We start from the raw sequence: 22,500 nt of genomic DNA, 5'->3' as shown, positions 1-22,500 counted from the left end.
GTCATTTGAGGAAATTAAAGTATCACAGAAAACATAGGTAGACATGGGGAAAACAAACAGACCACAAACAGGCAGCAGCCAATGGCCAGGACTGAACACCAAGAGTTGAAAGCTAACAGCTTTAACTTCTGCACAACTGGGCCATCCATTTATAGTGTCCTGCTAGACATGAGGAGTGCTTAGAGGGCACAATATTAAATTTGGAACTGTTGGCCCTGGACATCACAACAAGTTTCCCAGTAACAGAGAAAATGGGTCTACAAGCTCCTCCTTAAAGACAAACTAAAGACTGTTCAAAGATTCTTTAGACAGTGTTTCTACAAAGCTGTTCAGTTTGAATCCATAGTCTTAAACAATACCCAAGTAACCCTAAAACTGTGCTGAAAACAGAATGGAATATGTATGTCTATATATTTAGAAATAATTAGTAATTATTAAAACAAACTAATTAATCACAGGGCTCTAAATATAAAAGAAGAATCTATCTAATTGTACTCTTAAGGATAAATATAAACTGGGTCGTTGCTAGAGCCCACTTTCTGCTTGCATGCACTTAAAGTCCAAATTTAACAGACAGCAGAGAAGCAAATTCAGTATATATGTTCATAGCTTCATAGCTATAGGGTACATGATCAGTCTGTGGAATATTACAAGATTCAACAATAACTCATATTCAAAAGTTCTCTGCAGCCTCAAGTAGGGCGACGTCAGATTTACTGGTGAAGGACTATGAGCTGCCCATCCAATTATCTACATTTACCTTTAAGGTGGCGACATCCGATATACTGGGGAATGACTGTGAGGGAGCCCATCCAGTTATCTATGTTTACCTTTAAGGTGGCAACATCAGTTATACTGGGGAATGACTGTGAGGGTGCCCATCCAGTTATCTGCATTTACCTTTAAGGTGACAACATCAGATATACTGGGGAATGATGGTGAAGGTACCCATCCAGTTATCTGAGTTTACCTTTAAGGTGGCAACATCTGATATACTGTGGAATGACTGTGAAGTTTCCCATCCAGTTATCTACGTTTACCTTTAAGGTGGCAACATCCGATATACTGGGGAATGACTGTGAGGCTGCTCATCCAGTTATCTATGTTTACCTTTAAGGTGGCGATATCAGATATACTGAGGAATAACTGTGAAGCTGCCCATCCAGTTATCTATGTTTACCTTTAAGGTGGCGACATCTGATATACTGGGGAATGAATGTGAGGCTGCCCATCCAGTTATCTACATTTACCGTTAAGGTGGCAACAACTGATATACTGGGGAATGACTGTGAAGGTACCCATCCAGTTATCTGAGTTTACCTTTAAGGTGGCAATATCTGATATACTGTGGAATGACTGTGAAGCTTCCCATCCAGTTATCTACGTTTACTGTTAAGGTGGCAACATCTGATATATGGGGAATGACTGTGAAGCTGCCCATCCAGTTATCTACATTTACCTTTAAGGTGGCAACATCCAATATACTGGGGAATGAATGTGAGGCTGCCCATCCAGTTATCTACATTTACCTTTAAGATGGCAACATCAGATATACTGGGGAATGACTGTGAGGGTGCCCATCCAGTTATCTGCGTTTACCTTTAAGATGGCGACATCAGATATACTGCAGAATGACTGCATGGGTGCCCATCCAGTTATCTGCATTTATCTTTAAGATGGCGACATTAGATATACTGGGAAATGACTGTGAGGGTGCCCATCCAGTTATCTGCATTTAACTTTAAGGTGCCAACATCCGATATACTGGGGAATGACTGTGAGAGTGTCCATTAAGTTATCTCTGTTTATGTTTAAGATGGCAAGGGCACTAATCTGCTTGCTATATCTGCTCTGCATGTTATATAACTGGATCCTGCAGTATAACAGACCTCACTACATCTATCAAACAGTTTCACTCAAAAACTTTTAGGAAGTTTGTTCCAATATCTTCATAAAAGAACGAACAAGGGACTACAGAAACTAAAAGTCAGTATTGTTTTTGTCAGTGACAATGGCAAACTTGGAGTTAGAATAATAAGGTAGGTGTAGGGCAATGGTTGTACCGCAAGTATACAAAGAAGTAGTGTGTGTAAGAGTGTGGTGTGAATATGGTTTATGTCTAACTGTATCTAGGATTTATTGTAGTGGACTTGTTGAATTGAAATTTCATGAAGTAATTATTGACAAGTTCTATGATATGCGTAGTCGCATATTGGTTGCAGTCATTCTTATTGCTTCAGCCTCCTCTGGATACATACATGCATGCTGTCATTTTTGCTCATCTCTTTGCATTTACATGTACCTTGAGTGCCACAGGGATCATGTGACACCAGCTATCCTGTTCCAGCAAAATTACCATTACTAGTTTTTCATAACCTTTAGGTAAGTCACACCTCAGGTTTTGAAGGGTCTATATCATATTGTCGAATTATTACAAGTTTGACTCACTAAAGTTCGAACTTTAATGATCGAACTGTAATACTTCAAAAGTTAAAAAAAACTACTAAAATATACCAACTCCGAGATCGCACTTCAGTGCAATACAGTGTGGAAATGGAAGATTTCCATTTCCTACACTGTAGCGTGATCTCGGAGTTGGTATATTTAAGTAGCAGGAGGTGTGGGGGGTGCAGGGGGCACCCTTTATGTTTTTTTTCCATTGAAAATGTCATTGACATCATTTTGAACTTTTAATAGTTCGATCAGCTGAGTTCGATGTTACATGATTCGAACTATTAAAAGTTCGATGATGTGATATAGACCAGGTTTTGAATGTACAGAAGCTTGCTGTTACAAACCTGGGTACACCAAAGCCTTACTTTGTACTCTGCTGTCACTATGGATCACATCACCATGGTATAAAGAGTAACTTTTGAACGGAATGTTCTTTCTAAAAAAAAAATTTGAGTTGCACTTCTAATCTAGATTGTCAAAATATCGAACATCTATCAGGTCCTGATTCATAAGCTCAAACATCAGAAATTCACTGTTTTCTTATGCCCTGACAATCTTCTAACAGGCATGCCATTTACTCTGAGGTAGTTTAGCCTTGGAATAAGATTGTATAAGCTATGAGGTTATAGGGGCCAAAGATGGCTTACATGCTTGGAAAGAAAATATTGTGTTTTTTTTTTCTTTTGGTCAACTTTCCATAATCATCCTTTTCGTTTTTCAGCTTAGGCTCACTTGATGTTTCTATCATCAAGGTTATAAATGTGAAGTAGAATCTTAATATTTTTTCTTGGGTTTGACAGCATAAATGCCCTCAGTATGTGTGCTGCAACATGCATCAACATTGTCATCCACCTTCTTTTCCTCATTTTGTACATGGGTATTATATCAACAGTAACCATCATTTGGAGCCAGTCCTAACACTGCCAGGTAACTATAGCTGTGTTCCCAATAAAATCTATGCATGGATTATTAGAGTATTCTCCCACATATACAGATTAGATTAAAGCACCACATTTTAGGAACCTTAAAAGAACTTGTATTTTCCATTGACTAGCTTCCCTAAAAGATCATAGTGGTTATCCCATAGCATTCCTTATAGATGATGAAAGCTCCCAGTCATCTATGGAGTAAAGTCCAGCTACATCAATAAATCACACTATGTGCACAAGCTGTATCTCTAAATTAATCCAGTCAGACAAAATAAATACTAATGTCCTGCTGTAGAACCTACATTTATTACCGGGAAAAATGCCATCCATGAGACACTCGAATGTGAGATTACAGAAGTGTGATCTCACAATTCACATACTAAAATTGAGATCAGGGTCTCTTGGAGAATTCCTCATACTAAAACATACATAAATATTGAATTTAGCACAAATTAAGCAGCGATGGTGGGAGGGGGTTCAGTCTCTGACATTGAGGGGCACAAGGTTAAAACTCACCTGCAAAAACATTTATCAGTTGTTAGATTAAGCTTCAGACTTTTATGATAACATTTTTAGTGGCAATCATTTTATATTTCAGCCATGGGGCTGAATCAGGTTTTTGCTTAGGATAAACACTCGTGTAACTGTTAAAAAGCATGCATCTAATCTCATTGTTAAGAAAGTTAAATTTGAGTTCCTTTGATGAGTCATTTACAAAGTCATCCTTATATAAATTACAGTCATCTGTGACACTTATGTGTGCAAACCATTCCACACTAAAATGACTGCAAACTACTCAACAAATCTGTCAAGGGTTTCTCTAAATAACTATACTGATTGGTATTAAAGCTATTAAGGGTAGCATAATAATGCACTGACTAACGAGTGTGCATATCCTCTCTGCATCCACTTAGGTTTTTGTTGAATGCTCTGGATTCCTCCCTCAGCCAAAAGACATGCTCTAAATAAACTGACAGACCTTATAACCAATTGTTGATGGGCATGCTGCATGCATCATTGTGTGTGTGTGTGTGTGTGTGTGTGTGTGTGTGTGTGTGTGTGTGTGTGTGTGTGTGTGTGTGTGTGTGTGTGTGTGTTTCTGTATTTATGTTCATCCTGTGACAGACTGGCACATATATTTCTGCCTTGTGCCAAGACAGACTTAACTCTCCCCAACCTTTAACTGGATAAAGACAGGTAGAGCATGATTAAATGGGTGAATATATAATTGAATTAATGATGGCATTACCTGTCAACACAAAAGCTGTTTTATTTTTTTATTCAAGCATTCTAATTCATGTGCTATAATTGCATCAACTACATTCATGTTAGGGTTAAGGACGGAAGGAAAGAAGGAAGGAAGATGACAGTCATAAGTCTCAATATAATATTCCCAGACTACTTACATGTTAACTGCCTGGTTCACAAAACAAAACATGCTTTCATAATATAATCAGCTCCATCATATTTACTTCATACAGGAAAAGACTCAGGTTTCACATGCCCTTTCTGTGAAAATCTTTTTTTCTGTGAATGGAGAATGGCCAGTCAGCTAGCAAATATGATATAATCCATACTGACCTGGTAGAGAGATGGGGATTGTGGGTAAAACACGTTCTAGGAAAGGAGATACAAAAAAATGGACAAATGATTCACACATAAGGGATAAGCACATTTTCGAAATGTTTGCATTTGATTTCCTAGTCTCCATGTCGACTGTAAACAAATGCCAAAATGTTTACTAAATGTATGTTAACAAACTTGGGCAAGTGGCAGCCACAGACATAAAAACTCTGATAGAAATGGGTATAGTCCTTACAGCTCAGAATGAGGAAAGCTCATCCAGTACAGAATCCAGTAGCCATAAAAGCCATGTTCAAGTTCAGACACACTGTAGATCTTATGCATTAGAGCACAACAATAACATGCAACGGTAACACTTATACAGCTATTTAAAAGATGACCAGCTATAAATACTACAGCTCACTACTTTCTAAGAAGAACGACAGCATGATGAAATATAAATCAAATAGAGTTTCTCTTGTATGTTTGAGAGCTCTAACTATAATCCTTGGAAAAGTGAGAATTTTAATTGAGATTACAGGGAAATAAATACTAACTCTAGATGATTTTAACTGATGATTTTACACCATGACTTCATGTGTTAAAATGGGAAAAGAAGGGTTATGCATGAATGGATATACTATGTCTAAAATAACAAAATCTCAGATTGTTCCTCCTCTAAAAGATATAGTGATCTCAGTGTTAGTGTATGGCGTATGCCAAGATAGAGCGACCTCAGTGTTAGTGTATGCATGTGTGTGTGTGTATGTGTGTATATATATATATATATATATATATATATATATATATATATATATATATATACATATACACACACACATCTATATATATATCTATATATATATATATATCCACACATATACATATATAGTATATATATCTATATATATATATCCACACATATACATATATAGTATATATATCTATATATGGAGTCGTATTAGCTCACCTAAAGCCCATTTCACTGACACTCATTTCACTGAGACCAAACCACCTAAAGTTCATTTCACCTAAAACTTATTTCACCTAAAACTCATTTAACTGACAAGTAGTACTCTAAGGCAAGTCAAAGGTATATGTCCTTTTCCCCACTGTAGTATAATCCTGGTGTTAGTATATATAGTTGGGGAGCTGTTGGAGGGGTGCAGCTTTTATATTTATTTTGCTTTTATGTTGTCTGGTTTTGTTTTACATTATTTGTAAAAGGCAACTAGGTGGAGGACTATGCCTCCCACACCCCCCAATGTGGGGGCATGTGCCCCCCCTAACTATATATACTAACACCAGGATCACACTACAGTGGGGAAAAGGACCTTTGACTTGCCTAAGAGTACTACTTGTCACTGAAATGAGCTTTAGGTGAAATGTGTTTTAACAATAAAAAACAATATAAAACAGGTATCGGGGCGAAACACAGCTGGTATAGTTCAAACACATCCAAGGGCAACAGATCGATCTAATATGAGTCTTTTATTAAAATAATCAGATAAATCTGGTAAGCGCTTTCACCCAACAGGGCTTCATCAGACCATAATACATTACTAATAACTCATTATATACTAAAAAAGGCACAAAAATCAAAATTCAGATACATTCTTAAAGTGACAACACTTTAGTCATATAAAATGCTTTACTAAAAATACATCAAGCCATCACCATCTATTTAAAAGCATGTAAGACTGCATATCTGTGCATGTACTTCATATAAACTAATACATTGTCATATAAACTACAATATATATATATATATATATATATATATATATATATATATGTGTGTGTGTGTACATATAAAAGAAAAAATATATATATGAACATATATATTCTCATCTCATGTTTCTATTTTATATATATATATATATATATATATATATATATATATATATGTATAAAACATAAATACTATAATGATGTTTACCAACTGGTAAACAACTGATGTTATCTAAGCCCTCTAGATTTTAAAAAAGGTTTAAGGGGTACCTTATCATTGAGACCTGTATAAAAGTCCACCCTGAACCTGATTATCTATTTAGCCTCTTGTGTCTCAGTGCGGTTCCTAGTGTCACCACCTCTGGAATTTGTGAATAATATTTCAGTGAGTCTAAATGTGAACATGTGTGTATCACCTTTCTCTAATACATGCTTAGATAGTGCATTGACTGTGGACTTAACCTTAATCTGATATATATATGGTCACGTATCCTATCTCTTAGCTTCCTGTCTGTCTTGCCCACATAGAATCCATGACATGCTACACACGTAGCAAGGTAAACCACATGTTCTGACAGGCAGTTGGCAGAGACACGAAATTCATAACTCATGCCATTCAAAGGGTGCACAAAATTACCACTGGAATTTATTAAGTGGCAAAAATGACAACAAGTACAAGGAAACCTGCCAAAGGTATTGAAAACATTTTCCTTCCTGCAATTCTTAGGATAGCATAACAACTTCTTCAGGTTAGATCTATTCTTATACATGAAACATGGTGTATCCCCTACTACTTCTCTAACCACTGGGTCCATAGTCAACGCCTCCCAATGTGATCTGATGACATCTTTAACGTTGACCACATCCTTAGTATAGAAGAGGGGGATTCTGACACTGCTATGCTACATTGTAACTGTAGAGTGCTCTAGTTCTACCTGGTCAACGACCATTTCCTTAAAATCTGAAAAATAGGGGGTAGACACATCTCTTCTTAAAGTGGAAATCCTAGCAATTCCCATCTCAATCTCCTCATCCTTATTCGCCCTGGAATAGAATCTCTCACATAGTTCCTGTAACTCAGCTTTAAAGTCTTCCTGGGAGGGATTGTAACGTGAAGTCCTCATGGCTTGACCTCTGACCACATTTCTAAATACATATCCTGGGTGCATGCTATAACTATGCAATAAGGCATTTCGATGGCATGATTTCCTGAACACTCCAGTGTTCAGCATCCCATTCAGCATTCTCTCTACATAAACATCCAAGAATGAAATCCACACATCTGAAAATTCATATGTGAACTTCAAAACACTAGAAAGTCCATTCACTTTATCAAAAAATGTAAACAGTTTACCAGTGGTCTCTGCCCAGATAAAAAAGAGGTAGTCCACAAACTGTCCATAAAAAGGTACCCTATCACGAAACTCAACCAATTTAAACAAACAATCCTCCTCCCAGACGGCTATATAAATGCTGGCATAGCTATTGGCACAAGAAGTGCCCATAGCCACACCATCCCTTTGCAAATAATAGTAATAATCAAAGCTGAAGATATTATTCTCCAACACTACCTCTAAAAACGAAACTATGATATCTATAACATTACCACTCAATTCAGAGTGACCCCTAAGGTACTCATGTACCCTTTGAACACCTTCACCATTAGGGATAACTGTAAACAGGGATTGGACATCCATAGTTACCATAAAGTAACTCAAATCTACTTGTACTCCCTGCATATGCTCATAAAGATCAAGAAGGAACTGCTTAGTGCCCCTTAACACATATTTGTTGGAGTCAACAACTGGTCGTAAATATTTCTCAACATAGATTGAAAATGTTCAGTAGACCACCCTCTACCTGACACAATGGGCCTCATAGGAGGCGTCTGGCCATCCTTATGTATCTTGGGGAGGCCCTGCATCAAAGGTATGAGGGGGTCACTGACTGTTAAATAATCATACAATCTCTCAGTAATAATATGACTCTTGAATAAATCATCTAACATCATAGCATCATAGATATCCTAGTTACATGCAAATCCACTGTATCTCGTTCTATAGCTAGATAAAATCTCTCATCTCTCAACATATTTTTCATAGTTTCATCATAAAATTTATAGTCCATCACTGCCACACTAGCCCACTTATCAGCAGGTCTAATTGCTAACATATAATCATTTCTCAGGTCCATCAGAGCTCTCCTCTGCCTCAAAGTGAAATTCCCTCTCTTCCTCCTACTACTATTACACTCAACTCTCATTCTATACAAGTCATTCTCATGTAGCCCACTAAAGGCTGCTGAAAGAGGTGGTGCACTAGGAACATAAAGGCTAGGTCTCTTAAACTGCCTATCATGTGTGCTAAGTGACCTATCCCTAAACTTTAATTTCAAACATAAATTCGCAACAAACATTTTAAAATCAACTATTGTGTCAGTAAAATCCCTATAACAGGTAGGTATAAAAGTAAGCCCTCTGGACAAAGCTGCAATCTCCTCTTTAGTCAATTAATGTGACAAAATACTAACTACTATCGTGTCCCCATTTCCCCCCACATATTTTTCAAGCTGTGATTGGTTTGGGACTTGGCAGATAACTTTCTCTTCTGTCTGCCCCTGCTCTTGATCTTGTTCTCCCCCCTCCCATGTGTAAAACATTGACGGGGAAAGGGCAATGAGCATTAATCGCCCTCATCGGCTGTTCGCCAACTTGTTTGTCAAGTTATTTTGTATTATTGAACACTTTCCTATGAACATTGGTTGTTTAGTACTAGCCACATTCCCTGAACCAACGATCTCTACACTATTAGGATTCAAACCTGAAGGTCCTGCTGACTCTAATAAAGTGACATTATCAGATATAGGTTCATTCACACTCATATGCAAAGTATCACCAATCATGTTAACATTGGTATCTTCATTAACCACATTCTGAGCATCACCAACTCGTACCTTCCATTTATTAGGGATTTTAACAGTACTTAGAGCCTCAGGCCCCATAGTCCGATTAAAACTGTCACTGTTCACAGCATCTACTCTGGGCCAAGTGAAGACCTGACCCAGTTTAAAGTCTTTAATGTCTATCTGTACCTTATGACATTTTTGCTCAAACAACCGCTTCTCATAGAGCAGCACACTGTCTATAGTTGACCCAGCCACTCTCTCCACCACTTCAGCTGGTAACTGATCTAATAATAACTTCTGCTGGTTTCTGACTGAAACCCGCGGTGCATCCTCTTTGGGCACAAAAAACTCATTAAGGAGACCCATATGTTTGCATCTGATTTCCTAGTCTCCATGTCAACTGTAAACAAATGCCAAAATGTTTACTAAATGTATGTTAACAAACTTGGGCAAGTGGCAGCCACAGACATAAAAACTCTGATAGAAATGGGTATAGTCCTTACCGCTCAGAATGAGTAAAGCTCATCCAGTACAGAATCCAGTAGCCATAAAAGCCATGTTCAAGTTCAGACACACTGTAGATCTTATGCATTAGAGCACAACAATAACATGCAACGGTAACACTTATACAGCTATTTAAAAGATGACCAGCTACAAATACTACAGCTCACTACTTTCTAAGAAGAACGACAGCATGATGAAATATAAATCAAATAGAGTTTCTCTTGTATGTTTGAGAGCTCTAACTATAATCCTTGGAAAAGTGAGAATTTTAATTGAGATTACAGGGAAATAAATACTAACTCTAGATGATTTTAACTGATGATTTTACACCATGACTTCATGTGTTAAAATGGGAAAAGAAGGGTTATGCATGAATGGATATACTATGTCTAAAATAACAAAATCTCAGATTGTTCCTCCTCTAAAAGATATAGTGATCTCAGTGTTAGTGTATGGCGTATGCCAAGATAGAGCGACCTCAGTGTTAGTGTATGCATGTGTGTGTGTGTATGTGTGTATATATATATATATATATATATATATATATTTATATATACATATATATATACATATACACACACACATCTATATATATATCTATATATATATATATGCATACATATACATATATAGTATATATATATATATATATATATATATATATATATATATCTATATATATATATATATATATGGAGTCGTATTAGCTCACCTAAAGCCCATTTCACTGACACTCATTTCACTGAGACCAAACCACCTAAAGTTCATTTCACCTAAAACTTATTTCACCTAAAACTCATTTAACTGACAAGTAGTACTCTAAGGCAAGTCAAAGGTATATGTCCTTTTCCCCACTGTAGTATAATCCTGGTGTTAGTATATATAGTAGAGAAGCTGTTGGAGGGGTGCAGCTTTTATATTTATTTTGCTTTTATGTTGTCTGGTTTTGTTTTACATTATTTGTAAAAGGCAACTAGGTGGAGGACTATGCCTCCCACACCCCCCAATGTGGGGGCATGTGCCCCCCTAACTATATATACTAACACCAGGATCACACTACAGTGGGGAAAAGGACCTTTGACTTGCCTAAGAGTACTACCTGTCAGTGAAATGAGCTTTAGGTGAAATGTGTTTTAACAATAAAAAACAATATAAAACAGGTATCGGGGCTGGTATAGTTCAAACACATCCAAGGGCAACAGATCGATCTAATATGAGTCTTTTATTAAAACAATCAGATAAATCTGGTAAGCGCTTTCACCCATCAGGGCTTCATCAGACCATAATACATTACTAATAACTCATTATATACTAAAGAAGGCACAAAAATCAAAATTCAGATACATTCTTAAAGTGACAACACTTTAGTCATATAAAATGCTTTACTGAAAATACATCAAGCCATCATCATCTATTTAAAAGCATGTAAGACTGCATATCTGTGCATGTACTTCATATAAACTAATACACTGTCATATAAACTACAATATATATATATATATATATATATATATATATATATATATATATATATGTGTGTGTGTGTACATATAAAAGAAAAAATATATATATGAACATATATATTCTCATCTCATAAAAACACAAAATTCATGTTTCTATTTTATATATATATATATATATATATATATATATATATATATATATATATATATATGTATAAAACATAAATACTATAATGATGTTTACCAACTGGTAAACAACTGATGTTATCTAAGCCCTCTATATTTTAAAAAAGGTTTAAGGGGTACCTTATCATTGAGACCTGTATAAAAGTCCACCCTGAACCTGATTATCTATTTAGCCTCTTGTGTCTCAGTGCGGTTCCTAGTGTCACCACCTCTGGAATTTGTGAATAATATTTCAGTGAGTCTAAATGTGAACATGTGTGTATCACCTTTCTCTAATACATGCTTAGATAGTGCATTGACTGTGGACTTAACCTTAATCTGATATATATATATATATGGTCACGTATCCTATCTCTTAGCTTCCTGTCTGTCTTGCCCACATAGAATCCATGACATGCTACACACGTAGCAAGGTAAACCACATGTTCTGACAGGCAGTTGGCAGAGACACGAAATTCATAACTCATGCCATTCAAAGGGTGCACAAAATTACCACTGGAATTTATTAAGTGGCAAAAATGACAACAAGTACAAGGAAACCTGCCAAAGGTATTGAAAACATTTTCCTTTCTGCCATTCTTAGGATAGCATAACAACTTCTTCAGGTTAGATCTATTCTTATACATGAAACATTGTGTATCCCCTACTACTTCTCTAACCACTGGGTCCACAGGCAACACCTCCCAATGTGATCTGATGACATCTTTAACGTTGACCACATCCTTAGTATAGAAGAGGGGGATTCTGACACTGCTATGCTCCATTGTAACTGTAGAGTGCTCTAGTTCTACCTTGTCAACGACCATTTCCTTAAAATCTGAAAAATAGGGGGTAGCCACATCTCTTCTTAAAGTAGAAATCCCAGCAATTCCCGTCTCAATCTCCTCATCCTTATACACCCTGGACTTAAATCTCTCGCATAGTTCCTCTAACTCAGCTTTAAAGTCTTCCTGGGAGGGATTGTAACGTGAAGTCCTCATGGCTTGACCTCTGACCACATTTCTAAATACATATCCTGGGTGCATGCTATAACTATGCAATAAGGCATTTCGATGGCATGATTTCCTGAACACTCCAGTGTTCAGCATTCCATTTGCCATTCTCTCTACATAGACATCTAAGAATGAAATCCACACATCTGAAAACTTGTATGTGAACTTCAAAACACTAGAAAGACCATTTACTTTATCAAAAAATGTAACCAGTTTACCAGTGGTCCCTGCCCAGATAAAAAAGAGGTAGTCCACAAACTGTCTATAAAAAGGTACCCTGTCACGAAACTCAACCAATTTAAACAAACAATCCTCCTCCCAGGCGGCCATATAAATGCTGGCATAGCTATTGGCACAAGAAGTGCCCATAGCCACACCATCCCTTTGCAAATAATAGTGATAATCAAAGCTGAAGATATTATTCTCCAACACTACCTCTAAAAACGAAACTATGATATCTATAACATTACCACTCAATTCAGAGTGACCCCTAAGGTACTCATGTACCCTTTGAACACCTTCACCATTAGGGATAACTGTAAACAGGGATTGGACATCCATAGTTACCATAAAGTAACTCAAATCTACTTGTACTCCCTGCATATGCTCATAAAGATCAAGAAGGAACTGCTTAGTGCCCCTTAACACATATTTGTTGGAGTCAACAACTGGTCGTAAATATTTCTCAACATAGATTGAAAAAGGTTCAGTAGACCACCCTATATCTGACACAATGGGCCTCATAGGAGGCTTCTGGCCCTCCTTATGTATCTTGGGGAGGCCCTGCATCAAAGGTATGAGGGGGTCACTGACTGTTAAATAATCATACAATCTCTCAGTAATAATATGACTCTTGAATAAATCATCTAACATCATAGCATCATAGATATCCTAGTTACATGCAAATCCACTGTATCTCGTTCTATAGCTAGATAAAATCTCTCATCTCTCAACATATTTTTCATAGTTTCATCATACAATTTATAGTCCATCACTGCCACACTAGCCCACTTATCAGCAGGTCTAATTTCTAACATATAATCATTTCTCAGGTCCATCAGAGCTCTCCTCTGCCTCAAAGTGAAATTCCCTCTCTTCCTTCTACTACTATTACACTCAACTCTCATTCTATACAAGTCATTCTCATGTAGCCCACTAAAGGCTGCTGAAAGAGGTGGTGCACTAGGAACATAAAGGCTAGGTCTCTTAAACTGCCTATCATGTGTGCTAAGTGACCTATCCCTAAACTTTAATTTTAAACATAAATTCGCAACAAACATTTTAAAATCAACTATTGTGTCAGTAAAATCCCTATAACAGGTAGGTATAAAAGTAAGCCCTCTGGACAAAGCTGCAATCTCCTCTTTAGTCAATTAATGTGACAAAATACTAACTACTAACGTGTCCCCATTTTCCCCCACATTTTGTTCAAGCTGTGATTGATTTGGGACTTGGCAGATAACTTTCTCTTCTGTCTGCCCCTGCTCTTGATCTTGTTCTCCCCCCTCCCGTGTGTAAAACACTGACGGGGAATGGGCAATGAACATTAATCGCTCTCATCGGCTGTTCACCAACTTGTCTGTCAAGTTATTTTGTATTATTGAACACTTTCCTATGAACATTGGTTGTTTAGTACTAGCCACATTCCCTGAACCAACGATCTCTACACTATTAGGATTCAAACCTGAAGGTCCTGCTGACTCTAATAAAGTGACATTATCAGATATAGGTTCATTCACACTCATATGCAAAATATCACCAATCATGTTAACATTGGTATCTTCATTAACCACATTCTGAGCATCACCAACTCGTACCTTCCATTTATTAGGGATTTTAACAGTACTTAGAGCCTCAGGCCCCATAGTCCGATTAAAACTGTCACTGTTCACAGCATCTACTCTGGGCCAAGTGAAGACCTGACTCAGTTTAAAGTCTTTAATGTCTATCTGTACCTTATGACATTTTTGCTCAAACAACCGCTTCTCATAGAGCAGCACACTGTCTATAGTTGACCCAGCCACTCTCTCCGCCACTTCAGTTGGTAACTGATCTAATAATAACTTCTGCTGGTTTCTGACTGAAACCCGCGATGCATCCTCTTTGGTCACAAAAAACTCATTAAGGAGACCCGTATGTTTGCATTTGATTTCCTAGTCTCCATGTCGACTGTAAACAAATGCCAAAATGTTTACTAAATGTATGTTAACAAACTTGGGCAAGTGGCAGCCACAGACATAAAAACTCTGATAGAAATGGGTATAGTCCTTACAGCTCAGAATGAGTAAAGCTCATCCAGTACAGAATCCAGTAGCCATAAAAGCCATGTTCAAGTTCAGACACACTGTAGATCTTATGCATTAGAGCACAACAATAACATGCAACGGTAACACTTATACAGCTATTTAAAAGATGACCAGCTACAAATACTACAGCTCACTACTTTCTAAGAAGAACGACAGCATGATGAAATATAAATCAAATAGAGTTTCTCTTGTATGTTTGAGAGCTCTAACTATAATCCTTGGAAAAGTGAGAATTTTAATTGAGATTACAGGGAAATAAATACTAACTCTAGATGATTTTCACTGATGATTTTACACCATGACTTCATGTGTTAAAATGGGAAAAGAAGGGTTATGCATGAATGGATATACTAAGTCCAAAATAGCAAAATTTCAGATTGTTCCTCTTCTCGAAGATATAGTGATCTCAGTGTTAGTGTATGGCATATGCCAAGATAGAGCAACCTCAGTGTTAGTGTATGCATATGTGTATATATATATATATATATATATATATATATATATATATATATATATATATATATATGGGTTCCCTACATTAGAACAAAAGCTTGGAAGCTCACTGACATCACTGACGCCAGAAGACCGACGGAGCAGATAACCAACAACTTGGAATCCTGAAAGCAAAAACACAGACACGGGAAACTTGTGAGCGCGACTAGGTAAGTGTGTGATAGTGAGGGATTTAGGGTTAGGGTGCATGTAAGGTAAGTGTGCGATAGTGAGGGACTTCGGGTTATGGTGCGGGTAATTTAAGTGTGCGATAGTGAGGGACTTGAGGGTTTGGGGTGGATTAAGTGAGTTAGGGTTAGGGTGTGGGTAAGGTAAGTGTGCGATAGTGACGGAACTTAGGGTTAGGGTTTGGGTTAAGATTAGTGCATAGATGTGTGGAAGGTGTAGTGTAGGTTTTTAGGTTGTTGGTGTGCTTGTGTTGTGTGTGTGTTGTGTGAAACAGCAAACGTTTTGTTTTGTTAACTGTCGGTATTGTGGTTTGTCAGGCATGTGAGCTTTCGTGTTCTTGCAGTTTCGTTCTTGTGGTGTCGGTGTTGTGGACTGTCAGTCTAACGTAGTAGACCCATATAGATATATATATATATATATATATATATATATATATATGTGTGTGTGTGTGTGTGTGTGTGTGTGTATATGGATTTGCATCACCTCACCTAAAGACCATTTCACTGACACTCATTTCACTGAGACCAAATCATCTAAAGTTCATTTCACCAAGTCAAGGTATATGTCCTTTTCCCCACTGTAGTGAGATCCTGGTGTTAGTATATATAGTTGGGAGGTGTTGGCTATATATATATATATATATATATATATATATATATATATACTAACACCAGGATTTCACTACAGTGGGGAAAAGGACATATACCTTTGACTTGCCTTAGAATATTACTTGTCAGTGAAATGAATTTTAGGTGAAATGAGTTTTAGGTGAAATGAACTTTAGGTGATTTAGTCTCAGTGAAGTGAGTGTCAGTGGTCTTTAGGTGAAGTGATACGAATCCATATTTAAAGATATATATATATATATATATATATATATATATATATATATATATATATATATATGTATTTGAGGCTGCCATCCAATAATTGTTCTAATATATATCAGTAGCAGAGGGTGGAATTTGTACAACACAAGATTAGAGGTTACAGGGAGCTTGCTTCTCCAAAAAATTTAGTTATAACCATGAAATTTGTACTTTGCTATTATGTTCAAAGTAGTTTCATGATTTTCATTGAAGAGTCACAAAACTCTGATGAGGTGCCAAAGGAAATAATAACTTTTGAACTCAGATAACAAAGTCAGTATTCATGCTGGCTATGATGCCCAACAAAGGAAACTGTCCCAAACACCTAAAAACATAATTTGTATGTGTTAGTCCAATTTTTCTAGCTCTCCTTTTCAAAAGTTATTGGCCTAATCCACTTGCTGTACTGACAAATCCAGAAAACAAATCCTGAAATGGGATCTGTATGCAAAAGTTAAAAGCCAGCAGCACTGTTGTTGTAATCCTGAAATAATGCATCACCCCAGGCCTGTTCATAATCACCAAACACACAGTCACAAGCATCACCGGCAGCTACTCTTTAAGTATCCTTTGCAGCATGATAAAGCACAGAAACAGTCAAAAGTTGGAAAGGAGTCTTGCTTTTCGAAAAAAAAAAGCACAAAGCCAATGACTCTCTGCCATTGATAACAATGGCTGATCCAATCAAAAATGTTCCTATTTGCAAAAATTGACAAAAAGAATAAAAAGAATAAATAGAATAAAACATCAGTCAGTAATTTGAGTTGCTAATGATTGCAACACACTACATATAAAATAATAAAACATCAAACAGTGCTAAGGAAAACAATCACTCAGCAATAATCAGTGACAATGTTCTGAGAAGTACTCCAAGAAATATGAAAAAAACATTTGCCCATTGGTAGCCATTCATCGCCATCTTGGACGTTCCACACAGTTCCAGCCAAAAAATAATCTTAATTCACATGCTTTGCAAACTAAACATAAAACTTACGGAGGATGAGTTTCATAGTTATTATAATAATAGGAAGGTGAGAAGACCTATGGGGTCTGATAACCTTATCCACAATGAGAGGGTTAGTCTTAAGAAGCTGCAGGATGATTCCACCATTATCATCAGACCAGCTGACAAGGGTGGCAGGGTCATTGTTATGGATATGTTACATTATAATACAACTATGGAAACTATGTTGCATAATAAATTTTATGAAGTGATTACAGTGGATGTTGTTAAGGATATAATTAGGTATGTATGTTGCACTCTACTGGATATTTTTCAGAGCAATTTAATTGGGAAGGAATTATATGAATACCTTTATATCCAGACACCTGTTATACCAGTTATAAATGGGTTACCTAAGATACATAAAGATTCTAAGGATCCACCCATGAGACCAATTGTTTTTGGCCGTGGGTGGGTCACTGAACATTTATTTGTCTATATAGAAAAACACCTGAGACAAGTGCTGAACAACAATACCTTTGTACTACGAGATTCCAAACAGTTTTTAATTTATCTCTATGACTGTATCAAACAACAAGGGAATATAGTTGATTGTCTTTTTGTAACATTTGACGTCCAGTCCTTATTCACTGTCATCCCTAATGGATTAGGACTTACCTATGTACTAGAATATTTGAGGGAACATAGTGGTTATGGAGAAGTTAAGATTGATTTGATAGTACACTTTTTAGAACTGGTCCTTGAAAACAATCTATTCATGTTCAGAGATGTTATTTATAGGCAATGTAATGGTGTAGCTATGGGCACACCCTGTGCGAACAGCTATGCCAACATCTTTTTAGCCCACTGGGAGGAACATGTGTTGTTTCGCGAAACATTGTTTAGGGAGCATGTAGTGTTCTATCGGCGTTTTGTCGACGACCTTTTTGTGTTATGGAGAGGGACACCTGCACAACTGCAGTCCATGCATACCTTGATGAATAGTTTAACTACTGTCCTCAAGTTTACCATGCATTTCTCTGACCATAAGATTGAGTTCTTAGACTTATTTGTGGAAAGGTTATCCGATGAGATTATCAATACTGGAGTATACCGTAAGGCCTGTCACTGTAATTCATTACTCATGAGAACGAGTATGCATCCACCGTTTACATTTAGGAATATTATGAAAGGACAGGCGATTAGGGCCTGTAGGCTGAACCTTATGGATATAGGATTTGCCAATGAATTAGATATCCTGAGAAAGAGGTTAGTGGAAAGGGGCTACAATGAGAATGAGGTCAATCAGTATTTGGATGAGGTAAATAACTTATGTTCAACAACAGCCAGGCCGTATTTTGGACCGATGAATCCAAGTAGTATAGGGGTTGGAAAGATTGAATCTTGTGTTAAGTTTCCGACAATTTATTCATTAGATCAATCTGATATCAAGGAGATTGTGAATAAGTTTTGGTGTGTCCTGCAGGTTGATGATGACCTAAAGCAGGTAGTGGAGGAAGCCCAACGTTTTCTCTTTAGGAATAAGCACAACTTAAAAAGGCTGTTGTGTTATCCAAGATTGGACAAACGTCCTTCAGAAATTGGCTGTACTAGACCTTGTGGTCACTGTAACTTTTGCCCCTTTATTGACAGTAAGGTTGAGTTTTTTCATCTGGATTTAAAAAGAGTATTTCATACCACTGTGGAAGCTAATTGTATGACTGTTCATGTGGTCTATTTAGCAGTGTGCCAGATGTGCTCCTCCTTTTATGTGGGTAAGACCAACCGCCCGCTTAGAGACAGGATGAGAGAACACAAGTATCATATTAGGAAAGGCACACTACACAATGCTTTAGCTAAGCATGTTGCCACAAATGGCCATGATCATGACTTTCTTTTCAGAGTGTTAGAAGTCATCACCCCAACTTCTAGGGGAGGCGACGTTAGGACGTTTACTGAGGGCAAAGAAAGTGACTGGATAATATTGTTGAGAGCAGATAGGGGCTCTGGTTTAAATGAAAAGGCATCTATTAAACCGAGGCTGAGGTAGTGCAGACATGTAAAATGATAGCAGATTTTATAAGTCACCTAGTATATATATTTTTTATATATATAATGATAAGTTCCATGTATCATAAATCTTTTTATGTATTAGTACATTATATTATATATAAATTTCACATGTTATGCTGTTATGTGCTCTTATGCTTCTATGTTTTTAAGGGTTAGGATGTTTATTGAAGGAAAAGGGTGTTATTTGACAATATTCATATGAACTGGTAGGGGAACAGTGGTCCCAGGTTCAGTATGAATAAGTCATTTTTTATTTATGGCAGTGTTTATAATAAGCCTATTTTTGTTTTTATTTTATATATTTTATAGGAGGTGTAAGCTATTATATGTAGATATGTACTTTATGTGACATGTTACGCTCTGTAACTGTTTGTAATATGTTATGACTTTAAGTAGAAGCCTGAGTTGAATTGATTCTCCTGATTGGTTGATTATTTACACATCTTTTCCTTATATATATTGTTTGTGAGGGGGTTTAATCATGGATCTGATGAAGCTGATATGGTGAAAGTGCTTATCCGTTTAACCTTATCTGCATTAAACTACATCGATTTTATAACTGGGGCTGTTGTTTCTTTTGAGAAATTTTCACTTTCACTTTTGCTCAACACCTGGTTGATGTTATTATTTAAATTTTTCTGAGCAGTGGTGTTAACCTGGGAAGCAGCATCCTATTTGATTTTATTTAAACATAAAGTATAGCAAGACATAATCATGCAATAAATATCTCAGAGACATATCATAAATGGAGAAAACAAAGGCGCTTTGACCTAGAAAGTATGAACCTCAAAAGTGATTGAGACTTGGATTATAGGATACAACATTTGAGGTCCGGGGCATGGCAAAGTATAAGCATGGGTTTTTCAGGACTTGCCCTTAGCTATATTTTTTAGCAAAACTCTTTTTAAGATATGATCTTTAATGCATCCAATAAATAAATGCAAATCATGAACTTATACCACACAGCAGCTAGATGCCAAACTTTGTTGCAGTACACCTATTAAGTCAGTGCTGTTTGAATTACTTAAATATAATACCATCTGAGTTTTATTTGTTTATTTATTTTTTCAGAAGTCATTCTCACATTCTCATTTGTCTCTTTGTTTCTGGCCACTAACCACAAAATCTCACTATCTCTTTTACAGTTTTCATAGTTTGTTGCAGGGTCCCAGCACATGTTACTTAAATGCCTTAAACCATCACTTACTTGCCTTGATTTTGTGCTTCAGTTAGTCCATACCTCCAAGGATCACACAATAGGTAGCTTATGCTGTAAATGTGAATGCTTTATGCTGTTTGTTGCAGGCTGTAAGATACTACCTTTCTTCAGTTGTTAATATGTTAATCAGCATATATTCCCAACCAGCTACACTATTTTGCACATAAAGTATAATTCCAAGTGAAAAACATTGAAGTGGCAGTCTGCATTTAACAATTTGTCATCATAGCCATGTGATGCCCTGCTGCTGAGAGATGAACTGACTAGTTATTGTGCAGTTTCTAAGATATGTTGAGACTCTTGAAAAATATTTTTCATATAATTTTTATGATTTGTACATATTAATGGCCTGTTAATATTTGAAATATACGTATGCCCTATTTGATACATAATATTAGCCATGGACAGGAACCAGTACCGACTGTTAACTAAGTCTAGAGATAGTCTCCCTATCCCTAATCAGGCAGGAGTTTTTCGAAACGAGTAGATTAACAGCTAAACACAGCCTTAAATGTCTCAGGCAGAAACCCAGGGAACAGCTTTGGAAGCTTTCCCTCCATCTAAGGAGTTAATAAAAGAGAAGAAATCCTTTTGTGGTATACCATCATGAGACTGGCGCTAACATCTTGTTCTTGCAGCATAAAGAGCTGGAGATAAAGCCTGGTTTTCATAAATTCAGTGACTCATTCCTTAGATAATACAAAGATATCTTTATTGCTGCAGTTATCTCTTTTCTGTACTCTACATGCCAGTGAAAACCACATTCCATAGTACAGTTACTTGATTTGTCTAACAAATGATAGACACACACACACACACACACACACACACACACACACACACATACATGTGTGTGTATTTGTATGAATCAACTATAACAATATTCCAAGGTCCATTCCCCATTTTTGTTTACTCACAGCTATATTGATATATAGATATCGAAAATCCAGAACCAGTTCATCAAAAAGCATTTATCTTTGGCAATAGTTCATACAGTCATACAGAGAGGTCACTTTGAATATAATTGTATCACAGTTTTTGCAACCAAAGTATAAGTTTTATCAGGCGAATATTTCAACGCATTTAGCTCCTCCTATACAACTTATGTAGAGGGCGCAGGGATGACCTATTTGCTCACATACAATAACAGGTGTACACATTTAAGGGAAGGCATTGATGACAGCAGCACATAAAAATAAATATATGGGATGTATAATGTTTGAAACTAGAAACATGTTAATACGGTTTGTTTTCCTTTTATATAAATGTATGTTTGCCTGTGTTTTAAGTGATAATTAGATAAAGGTGTTAAAAAATAGCAGATGTATACATTAGTGAGCAGTATAAGAACAAATTATATATAATATTTGACTAGTATAACAAACCTAAGTGTTTATATGTACATTAACAGGTATTGCAATATATATCTGACAGAAATGGTTCATTTACACAGTATAAGGCTACAATGTCATAAATGATGTATCAATAAAGAGTAGTGAACTAGGAAGGACGAGATGTAAGATAAGGATGAAAACGGCAGAATGGAAGGTAAGGATGATAACATATAGCAGCATGGAGAAAAGTGGATAATAGTGATGATGATGATGATAATAATAATAATCATTTTAATTTAAATAAAAAAAAGCTATTTGCCTCTTCATTCTACAGGCATTGAGTGATCCT

At 36.5% G+C, this 22,500-nt stretch overlaps 1 protein-coding gene across 1 annotated transcript in view; it reads right to left on the bottom strand.

The window, feature by feature from the left end:
- LOC122803222 (limbic system associated membrane protein) overlaps nt 1-22,500 on the bottom strand; it is a 1,483,743-nt gene that overhangs the window by 243,653 nt on the left and 1,217,590 nt on the right. The window contains exon 7 of the mRNA XM_044072825.1: nt 4,965-5,000. Coding sequence (XP_043928760.1) covers nt 4,965-5,000 — 36 coding nt within the window. The remainder of the gene's footprint in view (nt 1-4,964; nt 5,001-22,500) is intronic.

Source organism: Protopterus annectens, chromosome 5.part1 (genome assembly GCF_019279795.1).
Source record: "Protopterus annectens isolate FY-2018-M chromosome 5.part1, PAN1.0, whole genome shotgun sequence".
Taxonomy (NCBI): domain Eukaryota; kingdom Metazoa; phylum Chordata; order Ceratodontiformes; family Protopteridae; genus Protopterus; species Protopterus annectens.
This window is presented reverse-complemented; position numbering and strand designations above follow the sequence as displayed.